The sequence below is a fragment of the Tursiops truncatus genome, chromosome 2 (genome assembly GCF_011762595.2).
Source record: "Tursiops truncatus isolate mTurTru1 chromosome 2, mTurTru1.mat.Y, whole genome shotgun sequence".
Lineage (NCBI taxonomy): Eukaryota > Metazoa > Chordata > Mammalia > Artiodactyla > Delphinidae > Tursiops > Tursiops truncatus.
The window spans coordinates 73,617,100-73,641,803 of record NC_047035.1 but is presented as its reverse complement, the minus strand read 5'-3'; the positions used below and the strand labels follow the sequence as shown (position 1 = coordinate 73,641,803).

Sequence of the window (24,704 nt, the reverse complement as noted above, 5' to 3'; positions counted from 1 at the left end):
TCACCATAGGTCATTTGTGGGAGGGGGGCAGGGGAGCAGCATATGACACACAACGTTGTTACTTTCTGTACGTGGCGGGGCTTGAGGATCATTGTTATTTTCTGCTTTATAATTTTCTGTATCTTCTTAATGCTCAACCCTGAACACGTATTACTTCTGTAAAAATTCTTAGACGAGGATATTTGAAGATCAATATTAGAAAGTGGCTTCTGCTGCTCAGAGAGAACTCCAGCCTATTTCTACCTCAAACATGTGCCTACAGAAGGGACTTTAGGTTCTCCTTTCCCACAGGGGGTGCTGTGGAGGCGGCAGGCCACTGAGCCCAGGGAGCTTCCGAGGGCTTTGGTCAGCGGGTGAAGACTGGGCAGGTAAGCGCTGGAGGCTGTCCTGACGCCAAGCGGCCCCATCTCAAGAGCTGCTGAGTGGTACCACTGCTGACATGCCAGCCATGCTTCTCAGAACTAGGGGCGTCAGAAATGCCAAGGGCATCCCCAGGATAGGCCGTGGGGCTCCTTGGCTCGGCATAGACTGACAGATGGACAGAACGGCAGCTTCATTGTAAAACAGTTTATTAGCATCTGTGCAAATGAGATCAGTTCCTCCCCAGATGTCCCGGTCTCCCCACCTGAGGCCCTGGGGAACCGCTCTGCAGCGGGCCCCTGTCTTGAGGCAATGCCCTTGCTCATCTGACTCCACTCGCATTGCTCCTGGCCCAGGGCTAAGCCCCACCTCAAGATGCAATAGGGATGGTCTCCTCTGAGCTACCGTTGCCTCTAGTATCTGAGGAGCCCCCGCCACCAGCGGCCAGGGCCACATCCACCTGGATGACCCCATGAACCTGGGAGAGTTGTGGGCTGTCCAAGCTGGCGATGAGCTGGCGGCAGCCTGGTCTCACAGGCACGAACGTCTGGCGCAGTGTCACTCTCTTGTTGCCCTCAATGTCCCTGTGGGCAGAGATAGGATCATGGGCCTGGGGTGACCGAGGGTGGCGTGGGGAGTAAGGGCTGATGGGGCAGGCAGGAAGGAAGGAGCGGCAGGTGGAGCCCTTCAGGCATTTCTGGGCTCAGCTGGAATCTCCACACCCGGAACAAAGCCTGAACCCCAAGGCCACCTCTGCAAGGCTAGATCAGTGGCCACCCACCCAGCTGCTGGAGCTGGAAATCTCAGCATCCAGGACTCCTCCCTCCCTGCTCTCACAAACATCCGGACAGAGAGAGAGGCACTGCCTCCCCTCCTCTCCATGGCCAATGCTCCTGCCCCAACCAGGTCAGCCCCAATCCCCGTAGGGTTTCCAAGAACAAGGAAACTTCAAAGGGAGACTTTGGGGCTCAACACAGTATTGCCACATACTTTCAGGTTTGCCGAGGAAGAAGGTGGAAGAAAATTAATCATCCTCTGCTACGATCATATTTCAGCTTGTTATTAAAAAAAAAAAAAGAACAGACAATTGGCATCTTTAAATTAAATTGACACACATTCGTGTGTGTGAGTGAGAGAGAAAGAAACACACATGCTGGTGTGCACACACACACTACAGTGTCTTTATTTTCTTCCTTCCCATGGACCTCTAGTCCCAGACCACCCGTCTGGGAATCACAATTTCACCAGTCTTCTAACTGGCCTCTTTGCCTCCCATCTCATTTTCCATTCTATTCTCCAAGCACTCAGAGATGAACTGAGCCCTTCACCGGCTTGGCTTCCTCAGTGTTTATGAGATAGACGAAACTGTAGCTCTCTAACCTGACACACAGGCTCACTCTGAGTCACCCTGCCTGCCTGCACCACCTCATCATCCCCCCATTCCTCCTGCCCGCCAGTCCCACTGAGCTCCTCCCCTTCCCTGAACTCACCTCTGTCTTCAAGCTTTGCCCCCAGGCTGCCTCCAGACCCAGCTCACAACTCCTCCTCAGTGAGGGCTCCCCGGAGCACCTCCTGCCCTCAGGAAAATGAATCTCACCCTTCTCTGAGCTCCTCCAGCAATCTGCACGTGTGCTTACACACTGACTGTGACTGCATTTATATCGCACCTTCTCACGCCTGTTAGCATCTGTCCTTTCCTGCCTCTGCCTTAAACCTTTACCTCTGTCCCCTGCTCAACCTGAGCCTGCCTTGGGGACTGCCTCTGGAGCCAGACTCTGTGCAAACACCACAGTCCTCCAAGAGAATGAGTCAACACCCCAACATTGAGGATGAGCTCTCCTTGGGGCAAAACGGCCTGCTTCCAAGGGGCGTCCCCGGACCACTCTGTACTCCTTCTTCTACCGTTGTTAACCGTGTGGTTTAGAACAAGGTACCAGTCGTCCTCACTTTCTGGTGTAAAATGGAAGCGAATGTAAAATGAGGGGGTGGGATCAGATGGTCTTGAAGGTGCCTCCAAGCTCTATGAAGGTGGGAAGCAGGGGAGACAGGGAGATAGATATCTATAGCCTACCTGTTAGGTTATAGACTTAATTTCTAGACTTCCTATCATAATATACAACTTGAAATTAAGTCTAGGGACTTCCCTGGTGGCGCAGTGGTTAAGAATCTGCCTGCCAATGCAGGGGACACAGGTTCGAGCCCTGGTCCGGGAAGATCCCACATGCCGCGGAGCGACTAAGCCCATGCGCCACAACTACTGAGCCTGCGCTCTAGAGCCTGTGCGCCACAACTACTGAGCCCGTGTGCCTAGAGCCTGTGCTCTGCAACAAGAGAAGCCACTGCAACGAGAAGCCTGCGCACCGCAACGAAGAGTGGCCCCCGCTCGCCGCAAATAAAGAAAGCCCGCGCACAGCAGCGAAGGCCCAACGCAGCCAAAAATAAATACATAAATAAGTAAATTTATTTTAAAAAAAGAAAGAAAGAAATTAAGTCTATAACTTAGCAGGTAGGCTATACTCTTCCTGGTTACGAATCTGCACTTTTAATTTGTGCTCACTTTTCCATCGATGCAGGATAAAGGTTGTTTAGGTTCAGATCAGCCTTCAAAAGTCTATTTAACCCATACTATGATTGAACTGTACTATTTCAGAGCCTAGCCTTTATTTATAACATTATTTCCAAGAGAAAATGCTCTCCAGATTCCAGCTAGGGATGTCAAGATCTCTTCCTACCCTTAAGAGTAGGTCTCAAGAGTCAGGCGAGACCTTGGCTGTACCCCAGTTTGCCACTTTAAGCTGAGCACGTCAGCTGCTCATGTTGGAATGTGCCCGTAAGTGAGTGCAGGTAATAAAACCAACTCCCTGACAGGACATCAGAACTTAGACATCCAAATTAGCATTGTCCTTCAATGACGTACTGGTTCAACTCTGTTGAACATTTGAAAAAGCTCCTCTCAGATTTTCCTTCACAGCCATTTAAAACCACACGCACATCACACGCACCCGACTTGGGTGCGCACGCACACCCGGACAAGTCACTGCCCCTCCTGTACAGCCAAGCTTCAGTTCTGATCGAAGAGGGCATGATGACCCACCTTGTTCACTTACCTTATTAATTAAGTCTTAATGCTAAATGACTTGAGGCTGTTTCCCCAAAGTCAAATCCACCCCCTTAGAAGACCACCCTAAGGACATTCTAGAGAATATGATTCAGGCTCTGGGGGAAATTCCCGAGAAGGATTTGGAGCAGACTTCCAGCTTCCCCTGGTGACTGCTTCGGTGGTGACGATAGCCGTCTGAAGGAGTAAGTTCTGGAATGTTTATTAAGTGGCCGCTCAGCAGGCTGGGTGGCACAGTGGGGTTCCATGCCACAGCCTTGGATGCGCAGATGAGAGGGAAGTGATGCCCGTTTTGGAATCTAATATATCCGAGCCAGGAGCTCAGGGCTCTCAGCTGTCCTGGTGGCCCTGGCCTGGGCTCACAGCAGCTGAGGAGCCACAGGATGTCCAAGGAGGACCTGCCTTGAGAAACTACCATCTAACCCTCTCACCTACCGATGGGAAGGCTGAGACCTTTAAGTGGGGGGAGACTTGCACAAGCCCCACAGCTGAAGAGAGGAGCTGGGTCTCCATCACTCAGTGCAGCGGTCCTTTCCTTATTCCCAGGCAGGGGCAAGAATCAAAGATCTGGTGGGGCTGCTGAGGGGAGCCCCGCTCTGGGGAATCCCTCAGAACAGGTGAACCTCCCTCTGTCCGCTGCAGGTGAGAGACACCAGCAGGTGAGCTGTCTGGGAGTTCCAAGCTCCACTCTCTAAGCTGCCAGAGACCCTTTTAGGGCGACGGAAGGAGAGCACTCGTTTGTGATGTGTCCCATCATCCAGGGGGCCAGGCTGGGGCAAAGTTCTGAACAGCAACCTTTTCAGCTTTGGCCTGTTGGGGAAAGCGGCAGACACCACCAGGCAGAGCCGCCTGCTGTGTGTGGGGAGAGGGATGGGCAGGGTGGGCAGGGACCCTCTGCTTCCTCACCCAGCCCCTCCGAGCGCATGCTGTCACTGTCCCTCGGGAGCTCTTTGTCGAATGAGGAAAATTCCTGTCCCTGTCCCCAGAAGGCTGATCTTAGAAGTCAGCCTCTGGCCTGCTCTGCTTTCCCTCTGTGCTGTTCCTGCATGCGTGGGTCTGCGTCAGAGATGGCCGCACAGGCCCAGGAACACGACTGTGGGCACTGGCCTGGCCCAGAGCCTCACGTGGCTCGGGATCAGGCCCCGGCAGGCTGGGTGAGGGCCCGAGGCACAGGGCTCTCGCCTTCGGAACTGCTGCTCGGCCCTCGTGCCACCACGCCAGCAGCAAGCTTGAGAGCCTGTGCTCTCAGCAAAGCGGGAGGGGCAGAGCCTGCCCCTTAGGAGCTGTGAGACCCTGTGAGATGCGGCCACCAGCTGCCCCATCTGTAAAGGGGGGGGGGACAGCTACCAACAGAACACGAATGCTGTGCCGAGCACCATCCTGAGGGCTTTACGGGCAGCGTCTCTTCTGATCCTCAGAGCCAGGCTTATCGTTATGCCTACTTTACAGGTGAGAAAACTGAGGCACAGAGGAGATCAGTCACTTGCCCTGGGGCACACGGCCCAGGTGATGATCTCTAATGTACCTTAAGGGGTTTTTGTGGTCTCCAAATGAACTTATATTCCTGAAAGTGCCTGCTCAACTGCTGAGTGCTGGGTGACAGTAGTGACGAGTTGCTAGGGATTCCTATGTGAGGTTTTAGCTCCCTAATGAGCCAGTGAGGCAGGGCGGGGACACCGCAGAGCACTGCCCACAGCAGGCCTTTTAAGTGCTGGGTGGGCTGAACTGAGTCAGGAGGTGCTGCTGGCGGGCCCCAAGCGACAGACCTTACCGTCCTGACCGAGAGAGGAAGCAAAGCTGGGACCCAGGCCGCCAGGAGGCAGGCAAGGGCAGCGGCAGGGGAAGGAGGAGGGGCCGGACTCACCCAGCGTTGAGGGTCTTGGGTCTCTGCAACCCGGAACCCTCGAGCCGGAAGACAACGTTGGTGAGGGTGATAGGCAGGGGGTTCTGGAAGACAATCTGGACCTCGCAAACCTGGCCAACCACGGCTGCTCGCAGTAACTGAGAGAAAAAGAGGCCCCCATCAGAGCCCCTGGCCGAACTCACGGGACCAGACGCTCCCCCAGAGAGGGAGAGCTCCTTCAAATCAAGACCGCCCTCACCCCACGTTTCTGCCCCCGAGAGAGAGCTCTCCCAAAGCCAGACAGGAAACTCCAACCCACTCTCCAGCTGCGGCCACCACAGAATCAGGGAAATGAGATCTGATTTTCCAGAGGAGGAAACCGAAGCCCAGGAGCTCAGAGCCGGTCCCTGACCTCCTCCTGCCACGGCTCCTGGCCCAGTGCCCCCTCCCCTGGCCCTCCGATTTCCCCCTGCCCCAGCCAGCTGCTCTACCGTGAGGGTGAGGTCCGGGGTGCGCAGACGGAAGGTGTGCTGCTTGGCCAGCACCTGCGTGTTCTCCTTGACGTGGCCCGAGATGTTGAGCAGCATGGCCCCCTGGTCCACGAGGTGGACCCGGTACTCCTTATAGGCCACGGGCATGGCCATGCGCTCCGCTGCGGGGGAAGAGGCATGGTGTCACTGAGGCCAGCTTCCCCAGACCCGGCATCCTGGGGTCTCCATGTCCCCAGCCCCGGGGTGCCCAGCCGTGGGGCAGCGGGGGAGGCGGCAGGGCTGGGGAAGAAGCACTTACAGGCCCCCGGCGCCAGCACCACTTCCTTCTTGCTTTCCTTGAAGACAGACCCAGAGACGCCGGTATAGTAGGTAACGGAGAGGTAGAGGTGCAGCTTCACAGTCCGGGGGCTGCTGCCGCAGTTGGTCAGCACCACGCAGATGGTCAGGTCCTGCCCCATCACTGCGTCCTGCGCCTCCACCTTCAGGGCCACGTCCTCAGCCGAGTCCCTGATGGCGTACACGTTGGGTTTGCTGCCGTGGGCGGCTGCGGTCTCCACTGCCTTCCGCTCTGCTTCTGAGCCTGGGGGTGGAGGGTCAATGGTGAGCCTACCACTGCTGCTGGCGTTGGCGAGTGCTTGGTGGGAACCCTTGGCGTGGTCGGAGCTGGCCAGGTTGGGGGACTGGTACCTTCCGGGTGCTTATAGATGTGGGAGACGTCTTCCCGCATGTTGGAGCCGACGGCCTTCGTGACGACGAGCGAGCCGATGGCTTTCTCCTCCACGTACACGACCTTGAAGCTGCCGTCACCTTGCCGCTGCCAGTAGATCTTGTCACTGTTCACCTGTTTGGGGCGTGTGTGGGGTGTGAGCCGGGAGTGAGTGAGCCAGAGGGTCTGAGGGTGGGCCTGACCCCCAGCTGCCTTCCCTGCATGCTAGGAGCTGCATGGAAGGCTAGATCCAAAGGTTGGGAGCTTCCTGGAAGAGCCAAACCGGGAGACTTTCCAAGCTGAGCCAGACAAGGCCAGAGAGTGGGGAAGAAACTGGTCTGGGAGGCCCCTTACAATGCATTCAACATTAATAACAGTAATCCCTTACGCTCGCTCGCTGACTCTACGACTTATAGAGCAGCTTCATACCCATTATTTCTTTTGATCCTGAGCACAGGAAGCATGGCAGCCATTATTATCCCCCTTTTAACAGCTGGGGAAACTAAGACTCATAGAATGAGTGACTTGCTCAAGGTCACACAGCTAGTCGGTCGGTGGTGAGGTCAGGACCAGAGAACCCAGGGCTAACACCAGTGCCCTGGTCTCCCCAGGCTGCCCACAAAGGCACCGGCCACACAGGCCTCACCTCAGCAAAAATGAAGGGTGTGTCATACTTCATGTAGACCAGGCCGTTCTTGACGGACTCCACAGAGCAGGGGCCACAGCAGAAGATGCCTAGGGGAGTAAGGGTAGCATGGGGGTGAGAGGTCCAAGGAGGCTGAGGGGGAATCCCCCACCCAGATCCTGGGCCCACCCATCCAGGCCCAGCGCCCACTGCCTGGGGTCAGCTCCCACCAGTCCAACTCAGGGAGGTTAAACAAAGGAGTGCACACGTTCTATTTGGCCTCAGTCCTTGGTGGGGGATAGGGGGACAGGGACAACTGTGGGGACAGGCCTGCCTTGCTAATCAAATTGCTGGCATACTTCCTCTACTGGCTGAAGCTGCATGTCAGCTGTCTGTAACCCCCTGAGGTCAACAGCCATCCTACATCAAGACAAACCCAGAGCCCACCGTGGCTCTGCTTGCCGGCTGGGAGAGCAATGACATCACAGTCACCATTCCAGAAAGATCCAGAACAACCCTTCAGCTCTGCAGCCTACTGTGTCCTCTCTGTGGGGAGGTGAGAGGGGAGCTGGTGGGAAACAGAGTCTGTCCTCAGTGTGCTCGGGAGGGTTTTCTGGAAGAGATGGGTTGATAGGGAGGAAGCTTGGCGGGAGAGGACACAGAACAGGAAGTGAGGGCCATCCAACAGGAGAGAATCTTAGAAAACATCTCGCACGATGGTCTTTTATACATGGGGAGACAGGCTCAGTGAGGCAAAGTAGATGCCAGGATCTCCCAAGACAGTTGGATACAGAGAGAAGGAAGGAGCTAATACTTAACTGAGTAGCTGCTAAGCTGCAGCCATGCTGCTAGTCTACTATGACTTATCATTAGATCCTCCCAACCGCCCTGTATGGTATATATCATCCACATATTCCAAACAAGAACACCAAAACCTGAAGGTGCAAGGAACTTGCCCAAGATGACATATCTAAGAAGTGATCAAGCTAGAATCAAGCCCGGGTCTGGCTGGCCTCAGAGGCCCTGGCTGCCGCCCAGCCCACCACTTCCCAGAGTGGGGACGAGAACTCAGATCTCCCGGTGTCCTGCAGGCTGTTCCAGCGTCGCAGGCATCACTGGGGTTGCACAACTCAGGGGGCACCGTTCACAGAGATGACTGAGGGGGGAGGGGTCTGGCCAGAGACCAGAGGAGGAATGTAGGCTAGGGGAAGGCTATCTGACCCAGGGTGAGGAAGGGAGAGGTGGCAGGGGTTGGGGGGAGAGGCAACCAGTCCGGCAGGTGGGGCTGCCTGGGGCCAGAGTATTAAGGTGGGAAGGGTGTGCGGGATCTGTCTGAGAAGAGCACGGGAAGTCTAATTTTTGCAGAAATGTGCATTGTGGAAAAGAGACTAGTAGGTTATGTCATCAGTGATTACTTCTTAGGCTGGACTGTGTTACAGAAGCTCTTTTCTCCTTTGAGCCTATCTGAACCCTGATTTTTTCATACTACTCAGTGGAGCAGTGGAACAGATACGAGAGGAACTTGGTAAAAGTGAGAATATGTGTTGAAAGAGAAAGTCGGGGGCTGGGTCTGCTCTGCTGCTGACCTAATGCTCTGTGCCCTAGAGGAACTCCCAAACCCAGCTGATCTGCAACATCACCAGAACTTTCAAAAATACAGATTCCTAGAGTCTATTCCCTGAAGGTCCAACATATCAAGTCTGGAGTAGGATATAGAAATTTCCTTGAAACAAAACGAAACAAACCACCTGAGAGAGGATAGGGAATTGTATACTTTATGCTATACAAGTCTATCCTCTTTTTTTCCTTCCAAGCATGTTTTACTTAAAATAATGACTTTTTAAACTTTAAAAGAATATATATAAATAAAAGCGTCCTTCAATTAATTACCTCCAGGATATGTAAATAAAAAAGCAAGTGGGAATAGTGGATTTGTCAGGGGAGGGAAACCTCTCACTGAATTCTCTCGAATCCTTGGACTTTTGAGCCATCTGAGTGTAATAATCATTACAAATAAATAAAATTTAGGCAAATAGTTACGCAGAAAGGTAAAAAAAAATGAAGGGCCACATGGTGATTTGCCCTGAGGAGTCTGTTTGAAGAACTGCGGGCTTAAAGGACCCGGCTCTAAGGCCCCGTCCGGGACGCTGGAGTTTGTTACCCTGGCTGGGGAGACAGGGAGGGGCCCCAAGTGGGGTTCAGGAGCCAGGCAGGGCCCCGCCTCACCGCTGCTGGTCTCCTGGGGTGTGGCATCCACAACCTGCCATCCATCGAAGCCTGGGGGCAGATCCGGCCTCTTCATCCAACAGTCGTTCCACACGTGGAAGTTCCTGGATGGACATGGCCGGAGGGCTCCGTGAGCTGCCCACCCCCCAGGGCCTCCCCGGCATCCCCCTGGTGCCCAGGCCTCGGGTCACCAGTCCTCAGCAGGGAAGGGCAGGCCAGCCCCAGCCTCACCAGACGGAATCATGGTTCAGGTGCTCGAGTGGCTTCATGTTCTCGTCAAAGTAGATGTCCATGGTGAGGGACGTGTCTGTGTCATGCGCAGAATTGAAGTTGGTGATGGTACGGGTGGCCAGGCCCAGGCAGCGCAGCACTGTGGGGAAACCAGGGTTGGGGGTTCAGGGCCCAGGGCCCGGGCAGGGGTGGGGGGCAGGTGAGGCACGAGGTCAGGAGTAGCAAGGGGACAGGGGCAACTGGGTCAGGGGTCGCTAGGGTCAGGAGGGCACCGAGCCAGGGAGTGTTGGGGGTTAGGGGAATCCAGGCCACCGGCCTCGCCTTGTCCCTAACTGTCCCTTCTCCCCCCTCTCCTCTAGGCCCCTCTCGGTTGTTAACACTAATTAATGATAATTAAGGCCAGCCTACCAGCCACCCTGCCTGTTCCAACACTGTAGCCACAGCTGGGCTGGGCTCGTGAAGGCGGAGCCTGGCTTCCCTCCCTCCTTCGTGCAGGGCCCAGGCAGCTCCTGTCCCGTCCCTCCACTACCTGTAGTGGTCACGCCGGCGAAAACCCAGCACTGGCCGTACGGGACAGGGAAGCCGGTGCGTAGGTAGCTGAGTAGAATCTCCACGCTGCCCACCCACGCCGAGGGATTCGTGCCGCGGGAATATTCTCCAGACCAGTTCCCAATCAGGATGCCATTGTCATCCAAGGAGTTTACCTGCCCAGGACAGGACGGGGTGGGGCAGAGTTGGGGAGAAGCTCAGGGCCTGCCGTGTGGCCCCCGGCCCAGCCTCTGACCCTGCAACCATCCCTCACCCCTAAAGGCTTCAGGGTCCAGTAGCAGCCTGAGCCCCTCTCACCACTCCCAGAGCTCTCTGCCCACTCCACCCCCCCCACCCCCCCCAACCCGTCTGACACATGAATGTGAATGCTGGGTGTGCCAAGTTTGGGGTTTGGCCCTACATTACGCAAGAGCTGGAACCAGAGCCAGGAAGGGGAACGCTGGGGGACAGGCGAGGGAGGGAAGAGGGGTGAGACCACTTCCCACAGTACCCTTTGCAAGAGCAGTGACAGAATCAGGAAGGGTAAGAGTGTGGGGTGGAGCAGGGGAGGCAGCAGGCAGACACATGGTAGGGCTCAGAGACGCGAGGGTGCTCACCATGGCGGAGACGACCCGGCAGACACTGATGGGGTCCCTGCGGCCTCCATATGGCATGCCCCGCCGGTCCAGGATGTACAGGCAGGCATCCAGCACCCCGTGGTCAAACTGGAGGGAGGAAGGGCAGAGGTGACCCCTAGGCCAGCACCTGCTCCCCTACCCCGCCCCACCTGCCTCTAGTGCCCCTGAGTGCACGAGGCCCCAGCCAGCCGTACCTGGCCGTAGTTCCAGGTCCGCTCGCCAATCTGTGCTTCGGTCCCATAGTAAATTCTCCCACACTCATTAAGCACGTACTCCTGCCGCCAGTCCTCACGGTCCACATACACGGTGTCCTCTGTGTTCCCAAAACATATATGCCTGGTCCCCTCCAGCCCTCTCCCTGGGTCCCACCTGCCCCTGGGCTGATTCTGCAGGACTCATGACCGCAGAGGAAGAGCAGGAATGCCTCTAGCCTGACAGCACTTCTCCCAGGAAGGATGCAGTGAGCATGACAGAGATGATCAGAGGAGGGTGGCTGTAACCAGGGCCCTTCCCCAGGAGAGGTGAGACTGTGTGACCTTGGGCTGGTCACCTCTCTAGGTCCTGGATCTAGGTCCCCTCACCTGGACAATGGGAGGCTGGCTTCTCCTAGGGCTAGATACCCAGGCACGTAGCCAGACCCAGGAAAGGAAGCCCTGCCCTGCCCTCCCCTCCTCTCCATGCCTTTCTTCTGACTCCAGCAGGCTTACCTGGGCACCAGGGATTGAAGAGGATGTAGATCTCATTGCAGGGGTCAAAGGGCAACTGGAACTCGCCAGCTTCTGAGCATGTGCGGACCGTGAACTGAAACTTGCCGATGATGGCATTGGGGGAGGTGTGGACCTGTAGGTTCAGATTCTTCCCGCTGGACTTGGTCACCTGGGCGTTCCAGCCTCCACTGCCCCCCTGGCCCACTGGGATGATCACGTGGGTGCCCTTGCCCACCTCAGGGTTGTTTCCTGCAGTGGGGGAAGCATCGATTAGCTGCTGCAGCCTATGTGAAGGCGGGGGTGGGGGTGGGGGATGGTGCCTTGGACTTCTCGCAGCCCCACCCAGAAAGTGTATGAGCCAGTGAGTGTGTCCCTGAGTTGGACCATCGCCTGGGTCAATCTGAGAGCAGCTCTGTCCCCACCCAGTGTTTGCCCACATGTCAGGGCAGAGATCTAGTCCAACATCCCAAACCTGTTCCCTCGACACTTAACTCAGAGGCGACTAGAAGAGACCAGGTCACCGTCACGCTCTCCCTGCCTGACTGTTCCAGCACCTGGGTTGGAGGAGCAGAGCCACCCTGTCTGGGTCCAGTTGCCCCTGCTGCGTGTGAAAGGGCAGTTCCTATCCTGAAGTTCAACCCTGCCTGCTCCCTGGGGCTGCAGCTTCCAGAGCCCAGGGCATCCTTGCTGGAGGTGGTGAGGGTACCTGGGAAATTACAGGCTGGGGTGGGCAAGGCTAGGCCCTAATCAAAGGGTACGAGGGGTCGCCGGCCCCCTGCGGCAGCATAAGCACCGGCCTAGGCAGTCAGTAGCCACCAAGCAATGCAATGAGGGAGGCACCTGCCCTGGGCCATGGGGACAGAGAGACCGAGAGACACAGTGGGAGAGAGCGTGGAGCCACACCCTGAGGAAGGAGGGCAGACCCAGAAAGAAAGACACACAGAGGCAGAAACACTGAAGGGGATGCTGGGCCAAGCACCTGAAGAAAAAGAATTTTGAGACAGATGCTCCTGGAGGCTTGAAGAGGGTGAGCCTAGGAAAACAGACCCTCCCTGAGGCACCCCTGGGGACACACTTACATGCTTGCGCCTGCCTTATCATGCAGGGGCGAGGAGTGGGGTGAGTGAGGAGCCCAAAGCTGCCCCTTTGACCCCAATACCAGGGCGGGGAGCCCTGCTATGCAGCCCCCTACCCCCGCTCCACCCTGCCCAGGGTCTTCACCCCTCCCACTGCGGGCTCCACCGACCGATGAGCAGCTCCAGGGTGACACGATCGGATGAGTCATAGGGACGAGACAGGAAGAGGACCATGTGGAAAGGCTGCCCACGGCGGATAATCAGCTCATTGTACTCGAACTCGTCCGTGTGGTGCTCTTGGCGATTCTGGTCCGAGGGTGAACTCAGCAGATCCACACCAGTCACCACGAGCTTTCCCTCTGCAAGGCCAGAGCTCAGGTTCAGTGAAGCCCCGTGGGGAGTCCGGCCCTGCATCACTAGCCTCCCAGGCCCCCAGAGATGCCAGAATGAGTCTCAGGCCCATTAAAGCATTTTGGCTCTCAGATAACGTGGACAGGTGGGCCTCACCTTGGATGGTGTCGTCTCTAGCTGTGGTCACAGTGCTGCCCCGGGAGTCAGGTCTTCGACCCAGGGTGTTGGGTCTTCCACCCGGGGTGTCGGGTCTTCGATCCCTGGGGCTGGGCCTTCGAGGCCTGGAGTTAGAGCCGTGGTCTCCGCCGGGCTCAGGCCCCCAGTCTTCATCGATTGTATTCTGGCACGAGCAGCAGCCACAGCAGCGAGCCCAGAAGGGGCGGCGCCCGTGGCGAGCATGTCTGTCTGGCTCCGGCTCCGGCTCTGGAGAAGGTGTCACGAGGGGCTGCCAGGGGTTCCCGCCCCAGCGGCCCACATCTGAACGAGGACTGCCCGTCGTCGTGCCTGTGTGGACAAGGCAGGGAGGCCCTGATCGCTCACACAGACCTCCTTTACCCCTACAGCATGCCCCAGTCAGCTCAGCCAGAAACCCTCCATCCAGAGAGCTGATTCAGTCCCAGCCAGATGACTGAGATGATCTGATCCTGACCCCGAGATTCCCTCAGACCCACCCAGAGACCTTCCCCAAAGACTCCTTTCAGACTCACTTAGAGAAACTTCCCACGTTACAGAGACGAGTCTCTCCCCTCTCACCCGCACATGGACATCCACCGAGCCAGATGCCCCATCCAGAAAGCTGCTCACGCACCTCTCCCAGGAGATGACGCTTGTCACACCTTCGAGGTGCAGCAGCTCAGACCATCCCGGGCCTGCTCCCTCCACCTGCCAGCTCCTTAGTCTAGAGCTCCAGAGCTGCCTGCCTCAAGGACCCATTTCTTAGGGGGAATCCCCCACCCAAGGCTCCTTGCGTTACACAGGCAAGCGACATTCACGACTTGGGCTCCTGACATATTCCCCACGGCTGGTCAAACACCCACGCGGAGCTGCCCGGAGGGGCTGGGCGGGGGCAGAGGTGCCCCGAGCCGGGCTTCCCAGGTGTAGAGTCTCGGTGTGTGGGGAGCAGCCTCACTGGGACCGACAGGCTCGGGCTGGCTCGCACCCCACCTGGCCGGGGACTCACCTGACGAAGGTGCTGGCATCTCTGGGTGGAACAGGTCGGGACTGATGGGACGGGACTGAGGCCACCTCACGAATGGAAAGCGTGGGGCGGGCCGGTAAGTGGTTTATGAGGGGGGAGGGCGGGGCCAGGCTTCTGGGAAGAAGGGGAAGGAAGGTTGCTCCATCCTCGAGGGAGGAAGCCCAGCCTCTGGGGGCTGTTTCCGAGGTAGGGGTGGGAAATGAGGCTAGGCCGCACCCTCTTTCCCCTTTCAAGGAGCCAGGAACCGACTGGAGGCGGGGTTGGGCCCGGGCTGGGGAGGGGGCGGGGGCGGGGTCTGTCAGGGCTGAAGTCGGAAGGCTTTGATGAGATCACACCGTCCGAGGGATGCTGACTCCTGCGAAACTGGGTGCATCAGAAGCACCTTCTCCTCGGTGGAGGAGGTTGCGACAAGTGTCATCTCCTGGGAGGGGTCCGTGAGCAGCTTTCTGGATGGGGCACCTGGCTTGGTGGATGTCCATGTGCGGGTGAGGGGGAAAGAATCGTCCCTGTAGTGTGGGAAGTTTCTCTAACGCGATGGGGCAGGGAGGGTCCACCCACACTCTATCCAGCAGACTCGCTCTTCCCAAGCTCGGGCTGCCCACCTCTGTCCCTGTGAAACTGCCCACCGGCCTGGCTCTGGGACTCGTCCTGCCCAGGGAGCCCCCAGCATCCCAGGCTGGTACACACTGGTGACACCAGCAGCCAGGCCCTCTGACTGGCTCCACCAGCCAGCCCCCACCATCCATCTGTCTGTCCCTCCTTCTTCCTCTAGCTAGGCCCCAGGCCCCAGCATGACTGAGCTGCCCCCTGCTTCCTGTGTCCCTCCAGGTTGGGGATTAGGGGGGTCAGAGTAGAAGCAATCTCTTGTTTTCTGCCACCCCCCACCCCCCAAACCGAGGGGTTTGGAGGAGGCTGAGGTCTTTGCTATGAGGCTCGGGTGGGAATGAAGGCCCCCGCTCCCCAGGCTGCAGAGTACCCCCTTCTCTCACTGAGATGAATGTCTGGTGAGCTGGAGGCCAGGGCTCTCCAACCTGGAATTCTTCCTGGGAATCCTGACCAACCGGCTCCAGGCACCCGCCCCAGCTTCACCCTGACACTGGGAGAAACGCCAGGGAGGCCACCAAGAGAGCCCCAAGGCAAAGAGGAGGTCAGACATCTTCCGGAAGGCTGGGACCCTGTTCCTGGGGTCTCTTCCCTCCATCCCGCTGTTGTCCCAGCTCTGTCCATGGGACACTGAACAGAAGACAGTGAAAACAGGGTGGGCAAGGGGACACAAGGAAGCGGACTGGAGGAGAGGCTGAGTTTGGTGATGCATCAGGCAGGGAGGTGGCTTGGGGAGCAGGGACAGAGGCCCCAGGACCAGGCACAGAGCCCTTCACATCCCCGTGACCTTTTCCTGTCCAGGTCTAAGTCCCCACATCCTCCAGCACGCTCAGAGGATGCACTAGTGGAAATCAAAATTCCAGGCAGGTGTGAGGCAGGTCAGCCAAAGGGCTTCGTGGAGGGGCTGTCTGTGTATCACTACAGATATGGGAGGGGCAGGGCCCTGAGAGTCTGGTTGTGTGTGAGCACATGTGGGTCCAGGTAGATTCTCAGGGAACCAGGTAAATGCCTTGTCACATTCTCTCCCTCTTGTTTCAATCTTTCTCTTTCCCCACCCAGCCAGGTTTGACTCAGTGCCCTCACCCCTGAGTCGCTCCCCTTTCCTCCCTCCGGGGAGGCTCAAATGCCTCAGGGCTTTCAAAGTCAGGACAAGGTATGTGTATGTGTGTTGGAAGGGGGACCATGGGAAAAGACACCGTCTCGGTACCTCGGGAGCTGGGGCCAGGCTCTGCCCAATCCAGAAGCAAGAACATGAATCTGGAATCCCAGACCAAGTTGCAGAGACAGCTCTGGCTCCAGCACTTGAGGTCGGCAACCTTGGGTGCATCTTAACAGCAGTTTCCTCATCAGTACTATGGGCCTAATCGTCTCAGCCCTGAGAGCTTGTGAGGATCAAATGGGATCAAGGATCTCCAAGGGCTCTTTATCCAGAGCATGCTACTCATGGGGACTGACAGTGTTGCTGTAAGACAGGGGAGCCAGGGCGCCCTGGCCCACTCCTCCTGGGAAGAGCTTTCTCAGCTGTGGTAAAGGAGAGCCAGGGCAGACAGGGCATCTAGAAGGGGCACAGGTCACGGGAGAAACTTCTACGAGCCCCTGTCAGTTAGAGAGACTTCCAGCTGCTTTGTGGTCCAGCCCCAACTAGAACATGGACTCAAATCTGATTCCAGCCTGGAACTTAGACCCAGCCCAGCCCCAAACTGGAATGTAGATTCAAATCCAGCCATTGCCCTGATTCTGCCCCAGATACTGAGGCTTTGGTTCTCCATGACAGGGAACAGCAGGACTGAGCATAAAATGAAAGTAGAGGGGGTGAACTGACATACCCTCGCTCTCTCCCTTTCTTTTCCAGGATAGGTAGCGGTAGTAATGATGGTGGCAGCGGCGGCTTAGCAGCCTTTGGGGGCCTCTTCATTGTTTATTCAGTTCCAATAAGTTAAAGGGCAGGGGGCGGGGGCAGAGTCTCTTAGGTGAGGCTGCTGCGAACTGAAGGCAGCAGCTCGGCCAGATGCTCCGAGATGCCCACTGCTTGGCACAGGGGGTTGCCCTGCAGGTTGAGGAGGACCAGCCTGGGGCAGGAGGCAAGAGGCTGGAGCACTGCAGGCTGCTGGAGGCCTTGGGCAGGAGTCAAGGAAAGCTCGGCAGTTCCTCCAGATCCACCTGCTCCTGTGCACCCATCACTGCTTTCCCTCAAGAACAGGGACTGCTGCCTAGCAGCCTGCTTGGTGGGCACCTTGTCCGCTTCCCCGGAGGGCGTAAGGCTCTAGACTGCAAACACCAGCCCCCGGGGGCCAGGCAGGAAGCACAGGAGGCTGACTGGATACAGTCCCAGAAGGAGTGGTGGAGACTATGGCCAAGGTGAAAGCTAGCCCCAGATGCAGAGGCACCCATGATCCACCAATGGCCAAGGGTTGCCAAGTGGAAATGCAGGCTAAACGTTGCTTTAATTGCCATTTTTAAAAGAAGAATCAAAATTCTAGATTTTTTAAAATATGAAACTTCCTGATTTTAAAAACAGGATGCGCTACCCAAGAATATCTGTAGGCTGCTGGTTTGTGAACTCTGGCTTGAGGAAGTCACTTACTTCCATCCTCCAAAACTCTACCAGTACAAGTCAATGATAGCCTCATACAGCGCCAGGCTACCCTCTCTCCTCAGCTTAGACAGCCGGAGCCCCCTCTGCATGTCCAGGGGCAACACCACCCTGCTTGCTGTCTGTCCCTTCCTGGTGTGGCACCTCGCACTACCTGCTGTCCGAAAGGCACCCAGAAGGAAGGATACGGTTGTTGCACAGAAAGAGCTCCTGCAGCCGGGGCAGGTTAGTGACACCATCCAGGGACTCGATAGTGTTGTCATTGGCCTGCAGCACCTGGGGAGCAGGGAGGGCAGGGAAGACAAGGCAGGGAAGGCAGCTGTCAGCCTGGGATTGGTACAAGCAACTGGGGAACCCAGGGTGATCAGCTTACAGTGCATGGAAGGGCTCCTGGGGTCAGGCTGGGTGACAGAGGAGAAGGCAGGGGTCATCTGTGGGCATCTCTTTGTAGGGTGGGCAGACTTCTGAGGTGGAGGAAGGGGAGAAGGATCACCCAGGACAGCGACACAGGGGCGAGTGCTTTACCTCGAGGCAGCGCAGGGCAGCCAGGGCAGGGGGCAGGGCTCGGAGGCGATTGTGCGACAGGTCAAGGTGAGTGATCAAGAGCAGCTGCTCCAGATGGCAGAGCACCGTCAGATCCTGAGGAGGGGGGATAAGATACCCAGCGAGACCTGGAGGAAAGTCCTCAGCCATCGTTTATCAGGCACTTGCCCTGTGTGCCCCACACAGGCCCTCGGGGACCCCAGCTGAGGAGAAGAGGGAGTAGGTGGGACGCTTGCCTCAGCACCCCTGGCAGTACATGCCCCACGTCAAGGACATGGGAGAGGCCTGAGCCCTCGGGCTGGGTGGCCAGTGGAGTGGTGGGAGTGGGGCAGGTAAGGGGGACGGAGGAGGGCGCTGGGATAAACACAGGCACTGGTGGGAGCGGGCCTGGTGAGTCTGGGATTGGCTGGTGGGGGCGAAGGTGGGCAGCAGTGACGTGTTGGGGAGATTGATTGGGAAGGACTACAGAGGAAAAAGAGAGTCTGGAGGGTTTGTCAGAAAGTTCTGGAAACTATTGAGGTTTTAGGTGTTGGGGCCTGCTCCAGGGAGAGAAGCATGGGAAGGAGTTGAGGAAGAAATGTCCAGAAAGGCACATGCGACTGAAGGAAAGCCGGGGGCATGGCGAGTGTCTCGGCTGAGGCCCAGGGAGCAGACATAAAAGCCGGCCAGGTCCTGAGGAAGAGGGAGGCCAGCTAGCAGGGCGAAGGCCGGGAAGGCGCGTGCGCAGTCCCTACCTTGTGACCAAGGTGCAGCACACGCACCTCCGCGTACTCCATCTTGAGCACGCTGTTCTCCAGCAGGAACTTGCTTCGCAGGTCGTCCAGGTACGCTGCCCGCATAGGGTCCACGGCCTGGCAGGGAGAAGGGACGGAGAATGCACGTCAGCTGCCCTCCTCCTGCCCGCTGGGCCTCCCCCTCGCCGGTTCCCATGGACCCGACTTGCCTTGAGGGTCTGGAAGTACTGCAGCGTCTCCTTCTCATACTGCAGGGGGTCCAGCGCCCGCATCAGCAAGATGATGGTGAGCAGGCACCCTGGGGAGAGGGCAGGGAAGAGGATGGTCTCTCCTGGATCCTCCTCTGCTCCCATCCTCTGGAGAGCCTTCCCACTCTCCCCAAGGGGCGCCCCCCTAGAAAGGGGCCTCCTCAGGGGAGCGGGCCTCACATTTATTCTCAGGCTCCAGCTCCTGCAGCTCCTTACAGGATTCAAGCTCGGACTGTAGCACCGTGGACTTCTCCACCGACAGCTCACACCTGAGGGTGGGCAGGGGGGGGAGGGGATGATGCTCCAGCCCTGGGGTACTAGTCAGCCCCAGTGTCCAGTCTGAGATCAACTGCTTAAGCCCCTGGCCTCCTGCCCAGCTGCCTGATGCCCAGAGTCCAGAGCCCCCATCCTTGTCTGTGCGCTTCCCCGTCGCCATCACCTGAAGAGCTGTTCGTCCGTGGCGGAGTCCCGGCACCAGCCCTCCTGGCGGCCTGTAAGAAAGAGCAGGTGGTAGGAGGGGACACCCATGACAGGAAGAGAGGGATGAGGGCTGCCGCCAAGGGGGTAGGTGCGGGCTGTGTCACCTTTTAAGAGCACACACTCCTTCTGGGCACCGCCTGCTGTCCAAATGACACGAAATGTATGTTGGGGCAACTGGTCGTTGAGAGAGGTGGCGGGCAGGTCACAGAGCTGGGAGCACGGGGTTAAGAAAAAGCCCGGCGGCACCACCTTCCTGACAGTCCCAGCCCAGCCCTACCCCAGCCTCCAGTCTGCCCACCAATCCTGGGATACCCAGACGTGGCTAGGCCGGTTCCTGCCATCTGGGGTCCTCCACGCCACGGCCAGGGGTGACTTGTCCACCATGAGCAGCAAGGTCTCCGTCCTGGAGCCCACCTGGCATGGGGGACAAAGAGAGACCCGTCACTCCAAGAGCACCAGGCCCACGATCCACGATGCTCTCCGGCAAAAGCTGCAGGACTCACTAGGAGGGGCCGAGAGAAGGAGACAGTCAGACAGGCCTCATCCCGGCTCACGTGCAGGCAGTGCAGGGCATCCTGGGGATCCGCTGGGGGAAGACACAGCCTCAGGTCTCCTTAAATATTCTTCCATTCCTTCTAAGCCCTAATCACCCAGCTTCCTCCCCCACTGCTCACCTCGTCCCAGGAGCCAACGATGGTAGAACCAGGCACTCTGATCATTGGGGTCAGTGAAGAAGGCGTTCTGCACCAGCTCCAGCTCTGCGGGGGCCACGGAGGCATGGGGTTGTGGTTAGGACCCTGCTTGGCTCCTGGCCACCCCAACATCCCACCCTCACCGTGGAGTTCCTCCAGCCTGCAGTTTCACCTATAGGCTGGCCTTGCCCAGGCGCTGCACATTTCAGTTTTATCTTCCCCATTGGACACTTGGGCTCCCTGCAGCCAGGGGCTGGATCTTATGCACCCCCAGCACCAGGCAAGTTCCCGAGTGGCAGGTTCAGGAACAGGCCTAGGCATCAGGGTTGGAAGGGTGGCACTGCAGAGTCCTCCCCAGCACCCCCTGACTCTGCTTACCTTTGAGCAGCACATCCTCAGGGAGGCGCCCCTGGGGTCCAGAGTCTGGCTGGGGATGCAGCTGGGGCAAGAGGCAGGAGCGGTAATGCCAGGAGGAATAGTTGGAGAAGTTTCGGGTGATGAGGCTGTCAGTGAAGGCTAGCTCCTCTGCAGGGGGCACAGCTGCCTGCGCAGCCACAAACCGCCGGTAGTCCCAGCAGTGAACTGGGGGGAAGGGCAGACAGCACATCTCAGACGCAGGGCAAGAGAATCTCCCCGGCTGGTACCCCTGGAGTTCCCTCGGAGATCCTGAGAAACACCTCTCTGCACTCCATGGAGGATACATTTGGCTCCATCATCCCTTTTGCCATCAGCTCAGTGGGCCCAACCTGGCCATCCCTCCCCACTCTGGGCCTTACTGAGGCCCTTGTACCGGAATGTGGGGCAGGTGAGGGCTGTAGGGACAGAATCTGCGGGCACGTACAGTTCCGCTCATCAACCTCGAGGAAGCGGGCACACAACTCCAGCTCCCGGGCCCAGTTGGCCTCTGGCAGGCGGCCCAGCAGCCAGCAGCGGTGGTGCCAGGTACCGTAAGACTTGGGGTTCACCCTCAGACAGCTCTCCAGGAAGCCCAGTTCTGCCTTCACCAGAGCGGCCAACTCCTCGGGGGACCTGCACCCAGAGGGGAATGGGGGTCAGGGCCCTCCAACACCCAATCTCAGCTCACTCCTGTCTTTCTGCACCCAGCCCTCCACTGCCCTCTGCCTATGCCCCTGGCTGCCCCACTCTTCCTCCAGCCCTGGACCCAGGCAGGGCAGGGGCAGAGCCAGGGCCATCTTCCCGGGGCTCTGAACCCCAACGCACTTCTGGACCTCCAGCCGCTGGAGCACCTCTCGGCGACAATTCCAGAGGGTGGCAAAATCAGGGTTGGCTCCCAGAATCTGGCTTGTCAGTTCCAGCACTGATTCATCCAGCTCTCCAGCCTGGCGCTGAGAAGGTAGATAGCAGGGTCAGAGAGATCATATCTTTCTCCTGCTACAGGGCTAATAACATAAAGACAACTACCGACTGTTCTGTGAATGCCATACTATGCTATAGGTACCATACGAAGCACTTTATGGGTTTACATGTATTCTCTCATTTAATTTTCACAACAGCCTTATGCAGTAAGTGCAATTGGTAGGCCCATTTTACAGATGGGCAAACTGAGGTCCACAGAGATTCAGTAACTTGCCCAAGGATACACAGCTAGTACCTGATAGAACGCAGATATGGATCCAAGCAGCCTGACTCTAAGGCGCAGTTTCTTGGCCTCAGTGCTATTCTAAGGGAGCCACTGTGGGAGGGGACGACCTCTGAGGGCCCCACCTTCTGGAAGACAGTCTGGGTGGCTGACTGGTATAGCTTCAGCTTCTGTTCCCGCTCTAGCCTTTTGGCTTCCGCTTGCTCTTCCGATGTCTTCACCTTCAGGCGCCCGTGCTATAGGGATGGGCGGGTTGCAAGAGTGCAGGCTGCCTTGCAGGGGAATACCCACCGGAACCCCCACTCTGTTATATCGGGCAACGGAGGCAAGGCCACGCGGGGCAGGGGCAAGGGCAAGGGCATGGGCATGCGGAGGTGAGGGGCTGCGCTCAGGGTTCTCACCATGGTGCTGGCTCAGATTCAGGGCAGGGTAGGGGTCAAGTGGTGCCCGTGAAACCTGGGGAGAGACGTGTCAATCATGGGAGCCCCGCCCCTGGTAGCCCCGTCCCTAGACGTCTCCAGGAAGCCGCGGCCGAGCCGGGGCGGAGACCCCTGGGGTGTTAAGGGGTTCCGGGACAGGCACTGCACGTCCTAAAGGCACCCACCCGGAATGGGACTTGCACACGTGCAGCCCTGTCCACAGCCCGATTCGCCGGAGCCTGCCGAGCTGGAGCACTTAGGTGATGGGGACTACTCCGCGCCCAGAGGCTGTCGCTACCCGCCCGCCCCACGGATCCCAAGCACTGCTGGCCCCCGCCGGCGGACCCACCTGTGCTGGGAGGAGGCGTGCGGGACGCGGAGCTACGGCGCCCACCACCGAGCCCGAGCGCTAGCGCTAGCTAGAGCGGCGTCACGCCCCGGCTCTCCGAGACTCAGCGCCCTCTGCAGGCCTGGGGAGGGGCTCGCGGCAGAGCAGGCGGGCTCCGGAGGCGCCTGCGCAGGATCTCTGGGAGACCTGTCCGGGAACGCCAAGTCCCTGTTAGCCCTCTGGTGTGTAAGAGTGTGCACGCGTGACTGTGGCGCGCGCGGGGAAGCAGCGCAGGTTGCAATTCCAGCCACCTACTCAAACTGCGTTTCATTTGAAAAGGTTTCCCCCACAGCCGGAAGCCCACCCTCTCAGCGCTCCACTAACCTCTCTCTGGTCGCACTCGCCACCTCTTAGTTGCTAAATCTAACTGATGGAGTTTCCTCTCCTTACCTCCAGTGACCTCTGCAGCATTTGATGCTACTGACTTCCCTCGACGTGACACCCTGTCCTGGCTTTTCCTGCACTTTTGACCCTCTCTTCTCATCTGTTTACCTTCTCTTCCCCTAAATGTTGGTGATATCCAGGGCCCTTTCCACACTCTTTTCCACTTCACACACTGCTCCCTTGGGAGAATGTTCACAAATCCAAGCCTTCAACTGCTTGAAATCGGAGCTCTCCAGAGCTCTGTCCTGGGCCCACAGATCTTCTGGCCCACACTTTGGGTGACTTCATCCACACTCATGGTTTTAATTGCTATCTGTAAGCTGATGACACTTAAATTTATATCTCCAGCCCAGATGTCTTGCAAGCTTTTATAATGGAAAAAAAATGTACACACACACAGAGACACAAACATTTTTTAAAAAAATATTTATTTAGTTAGGCTGCAGAGGGTCTTAGTTGTGGCACACTGGATCTTTGTTGCGGAATGCGGGATTTTTTGTTGGGGCTGTTAGTTGCTGCATGTGGGATCTAGCTCCCCCACCAGGGACTGAACCCCTGGCCCCCTGCACTGGGAGCACAGAGTCTTACCCAGTGGACCACCAGGGAAGTCGCAGACACACACATATTCATAAGCCTATTAGGTATCACCTGGGTGTCCCAGAGACAACTCGAACTCCAAAAGTCAAAAGGTATCATTGTCTCCCCTCCTTCCAGCGTAGACTTTGGCCTTTATGTTTCCTATTTTAGTGGATGGCCTCCCCACTTTTCCTTGATATCTCTTAAATACCCTCTCCATTCCCACTGCACTAAGAATTTAAGTTCATTTATTCCTGGGATTGTTGGAAGTCTTTTCAATGTTCCCTCATCTCCACCCTGTCCCCTCTTTTATCAGTTCACCTCTGTGCTGCTGAATCAATCTTTCTGAAATGCAGATTTGATCATGTTGTTTCTCTGCCCAAAACCCTTCCATGGCTCCTGACATCTTTTCAGGAAAGACTTTGAATCTCTCAGGTCAGCACATCAGGCCTTTTGGCATTTGGACCCTGCTTACCCCTATGGCCTCATGTCCTGCCTGTCCCTGTTCAAAACTCTTCATTACAGCTGATAGGATGACTTGCAGTTTCCCAAGCACATTAACCTGTTCCCGCTTCCTTACTCTCCTTCCTCCACACCTCTTCCTTTGCCAGAACAGCTCCTGTTCATCTTTAAAATTTAACTTGTGTCACCTCCAGGAAGCTCTCTAAAATGCCCCAGTCTGTTAGTGATAGCATTTACCCCACTGTGCCTATGGTGAGTCTTGGTTTGTATGCTAACATCGCCTAGGAGATTCAGAGTTCCTGGAGGACAGGAACAATATTTTTTTTTGGTCTTGCTTCTCCAGTACTTGGCCCTGGTTCTCAGTAGTTATTGGGTAGTTATCTGAATGAATACAACACCGCATAGTGAGGGCTGGCTTGGCTGGGCCTAACGGTGAGGGCTGTTGGCATTCAGGGATGGGAGAGATTGTGAGGACTGGACCAGCCTAGGAAGGTTTCCTGATGGAGACTTCATGGGTTCAAAGTGGTCACTGAGTGTCTATGTGTGAGTGTGATGTATTTGTGAGAAGTGTGTGTCCATGTGGCATGTGTATGTTTATAACACACATCTGGGTAAGAAAATATGGCTTTAAATTTTTTACATTTCTTCCACACCTTTTTCAGGCCCTGGAAATGTGTGTAAAGTGCCCACTCTATATTCTGTCTTTTCTGAGGCCCTGTAACAAGTTACAGGGGAAAAGAGACACTTGTCCTGGCCTCCTGTACTTCCTCACTGTCCTAGTGAGGAAAGAGTTACACCATTTAACGGCTGTCTTTGTGCCAGTCACTGTGTCGAGAGCTTTGCACACACACAGGATCACACGTGGGAAGCAGTGTGCAGAGTGG

The 24,704-nt window shown here is 57.1% G+C and overlaps 2 protein-coding genes across 4 annotated transcripts; both read right to left on the bottom strand.

Moving 5' to 3' along the window:
• Positions 1-552: 552 nt before the first annotated feature.
• On the bottom strand, positions 553-14,234 carry TGM1 (transglutaminase 1). Its single transcript, XM_033851252.2, has 15 exons — positions 14,081-14,234; positions 13,057-13,404; positions 12,720-12,908; positions 11,474-11,722; positions 10,961-11,079; positions 10,746-10,853; positions 10,130-10,304; positions 9,601-9,739; positions 9,370-9,473; positions 7,165-7,253; positions 6,500-6,653; positions 6,111-6,392; positions 5,813-5,973; positions 5,343-5,479; positions 553-944 (listed from the first exon to the last, which is right to left on the bottom strand). The coding sequence occupies exons 1-15, from the start codon at positions 14,097-14,099 to the stop codon at positions 731-733; spliced, it is 2,487 nt and encodes an 828-aa protein (XP_033707143.1). The 5' UTR covers positions 14,100-14,234; the 3' UTR covers positions 553-730.
• A 2,353-nt stretch (positions 14,235-16,587) lies between these two features.
• Positions 16,588-22,476, bottom strand: RABGGTA (Rab geranylgeranyltransferase subunit alpha). Of its 3 annotated transcripts, none has more exons than XM_073800610.1 (17): positions 22,360-22,476; positions 21,993-22,047; positions 21,717-21,827; positions 21,213-21,337; positions 20,833-21,020; positions 20,370-20,573; positions 19,974-20,057; positions 19,803-19,885; positions 19,612-19,713; positions 19,404-19,509; positions 19,259-19,310; positions 19,000-19,088; positions 18,781-18,869; positions 18,572-18,688; positions 17,820-17,933; positions 17,483-17,570; positions 16,588-16,808 (listed from the first exon to the last, which is right to left on the bottom strand). In XM_073800610.1, the coding sequence occupies exons 2-17, from the start codon at positions 21,993-21,995 to the stop codon at positions 16,624-16,626; spliced, it is 1,740 nt and encodes a 579-aa protein (XP_073656711.1). In that variant the 5' UTR covers positions 21,996-22,047; positions 22,360-22,476; the 3' UTR covers positions 16,588-16,623. The 3 variants fall into 3 exon arrangements, with proteins under 3 accessions (XP_073656711.1, XP_033707145.1, XP_073656712.1); XM_033851254.2 differs by having other exon boundaries at positions 16,588-16,816; positions 22,360-22,471; XM_073800611.1 differs by lacking the exon at positions 22,360-22,476 and adding an exon at positions 22,196-22,347.
• Positions 22,477-24,704: the final 2,228 nt, after the last annotated feature.

Excerpts from the sequence above, each read along its gene's own strand:
- TGM1 (XM_033851252.2), bottom strand. Across the intron at positions 5,974-6,110 it reads GGTGCTGGCGCCGGGGGCCT|CGGAGCGCATGGCCATGCCC; the intron begins GTAAGTGCTTCT and ends CTTCCCCCGCAG. Across the intron at positions 5,480-5,812 it reads CCCCGGACCTCACCCTCACG|TTACTGCGAGCAGCCGTGGT; the intron begins GTAGAGCAGCTG and ends TTTTTCTCTCAG.
- RABGGTA (XM_073800610.1), bottom strand. Across the intron at positions 20,574-20,832 it reads CGAGGTTGATGAGCGGAACT|TTCACTGCTGGGACTACCGG; the intron begins GTACGTGCCCGC and ends CCTTCCCCCCAG. Across the intron at positions 18,870-18,999 it reads GCTGGAGCCTGAGAATAAAT|GGTGCCTGCTCACCATCATC; the intron begins GTGAGGCCCGCT and ends CCCTCTCCCCAG.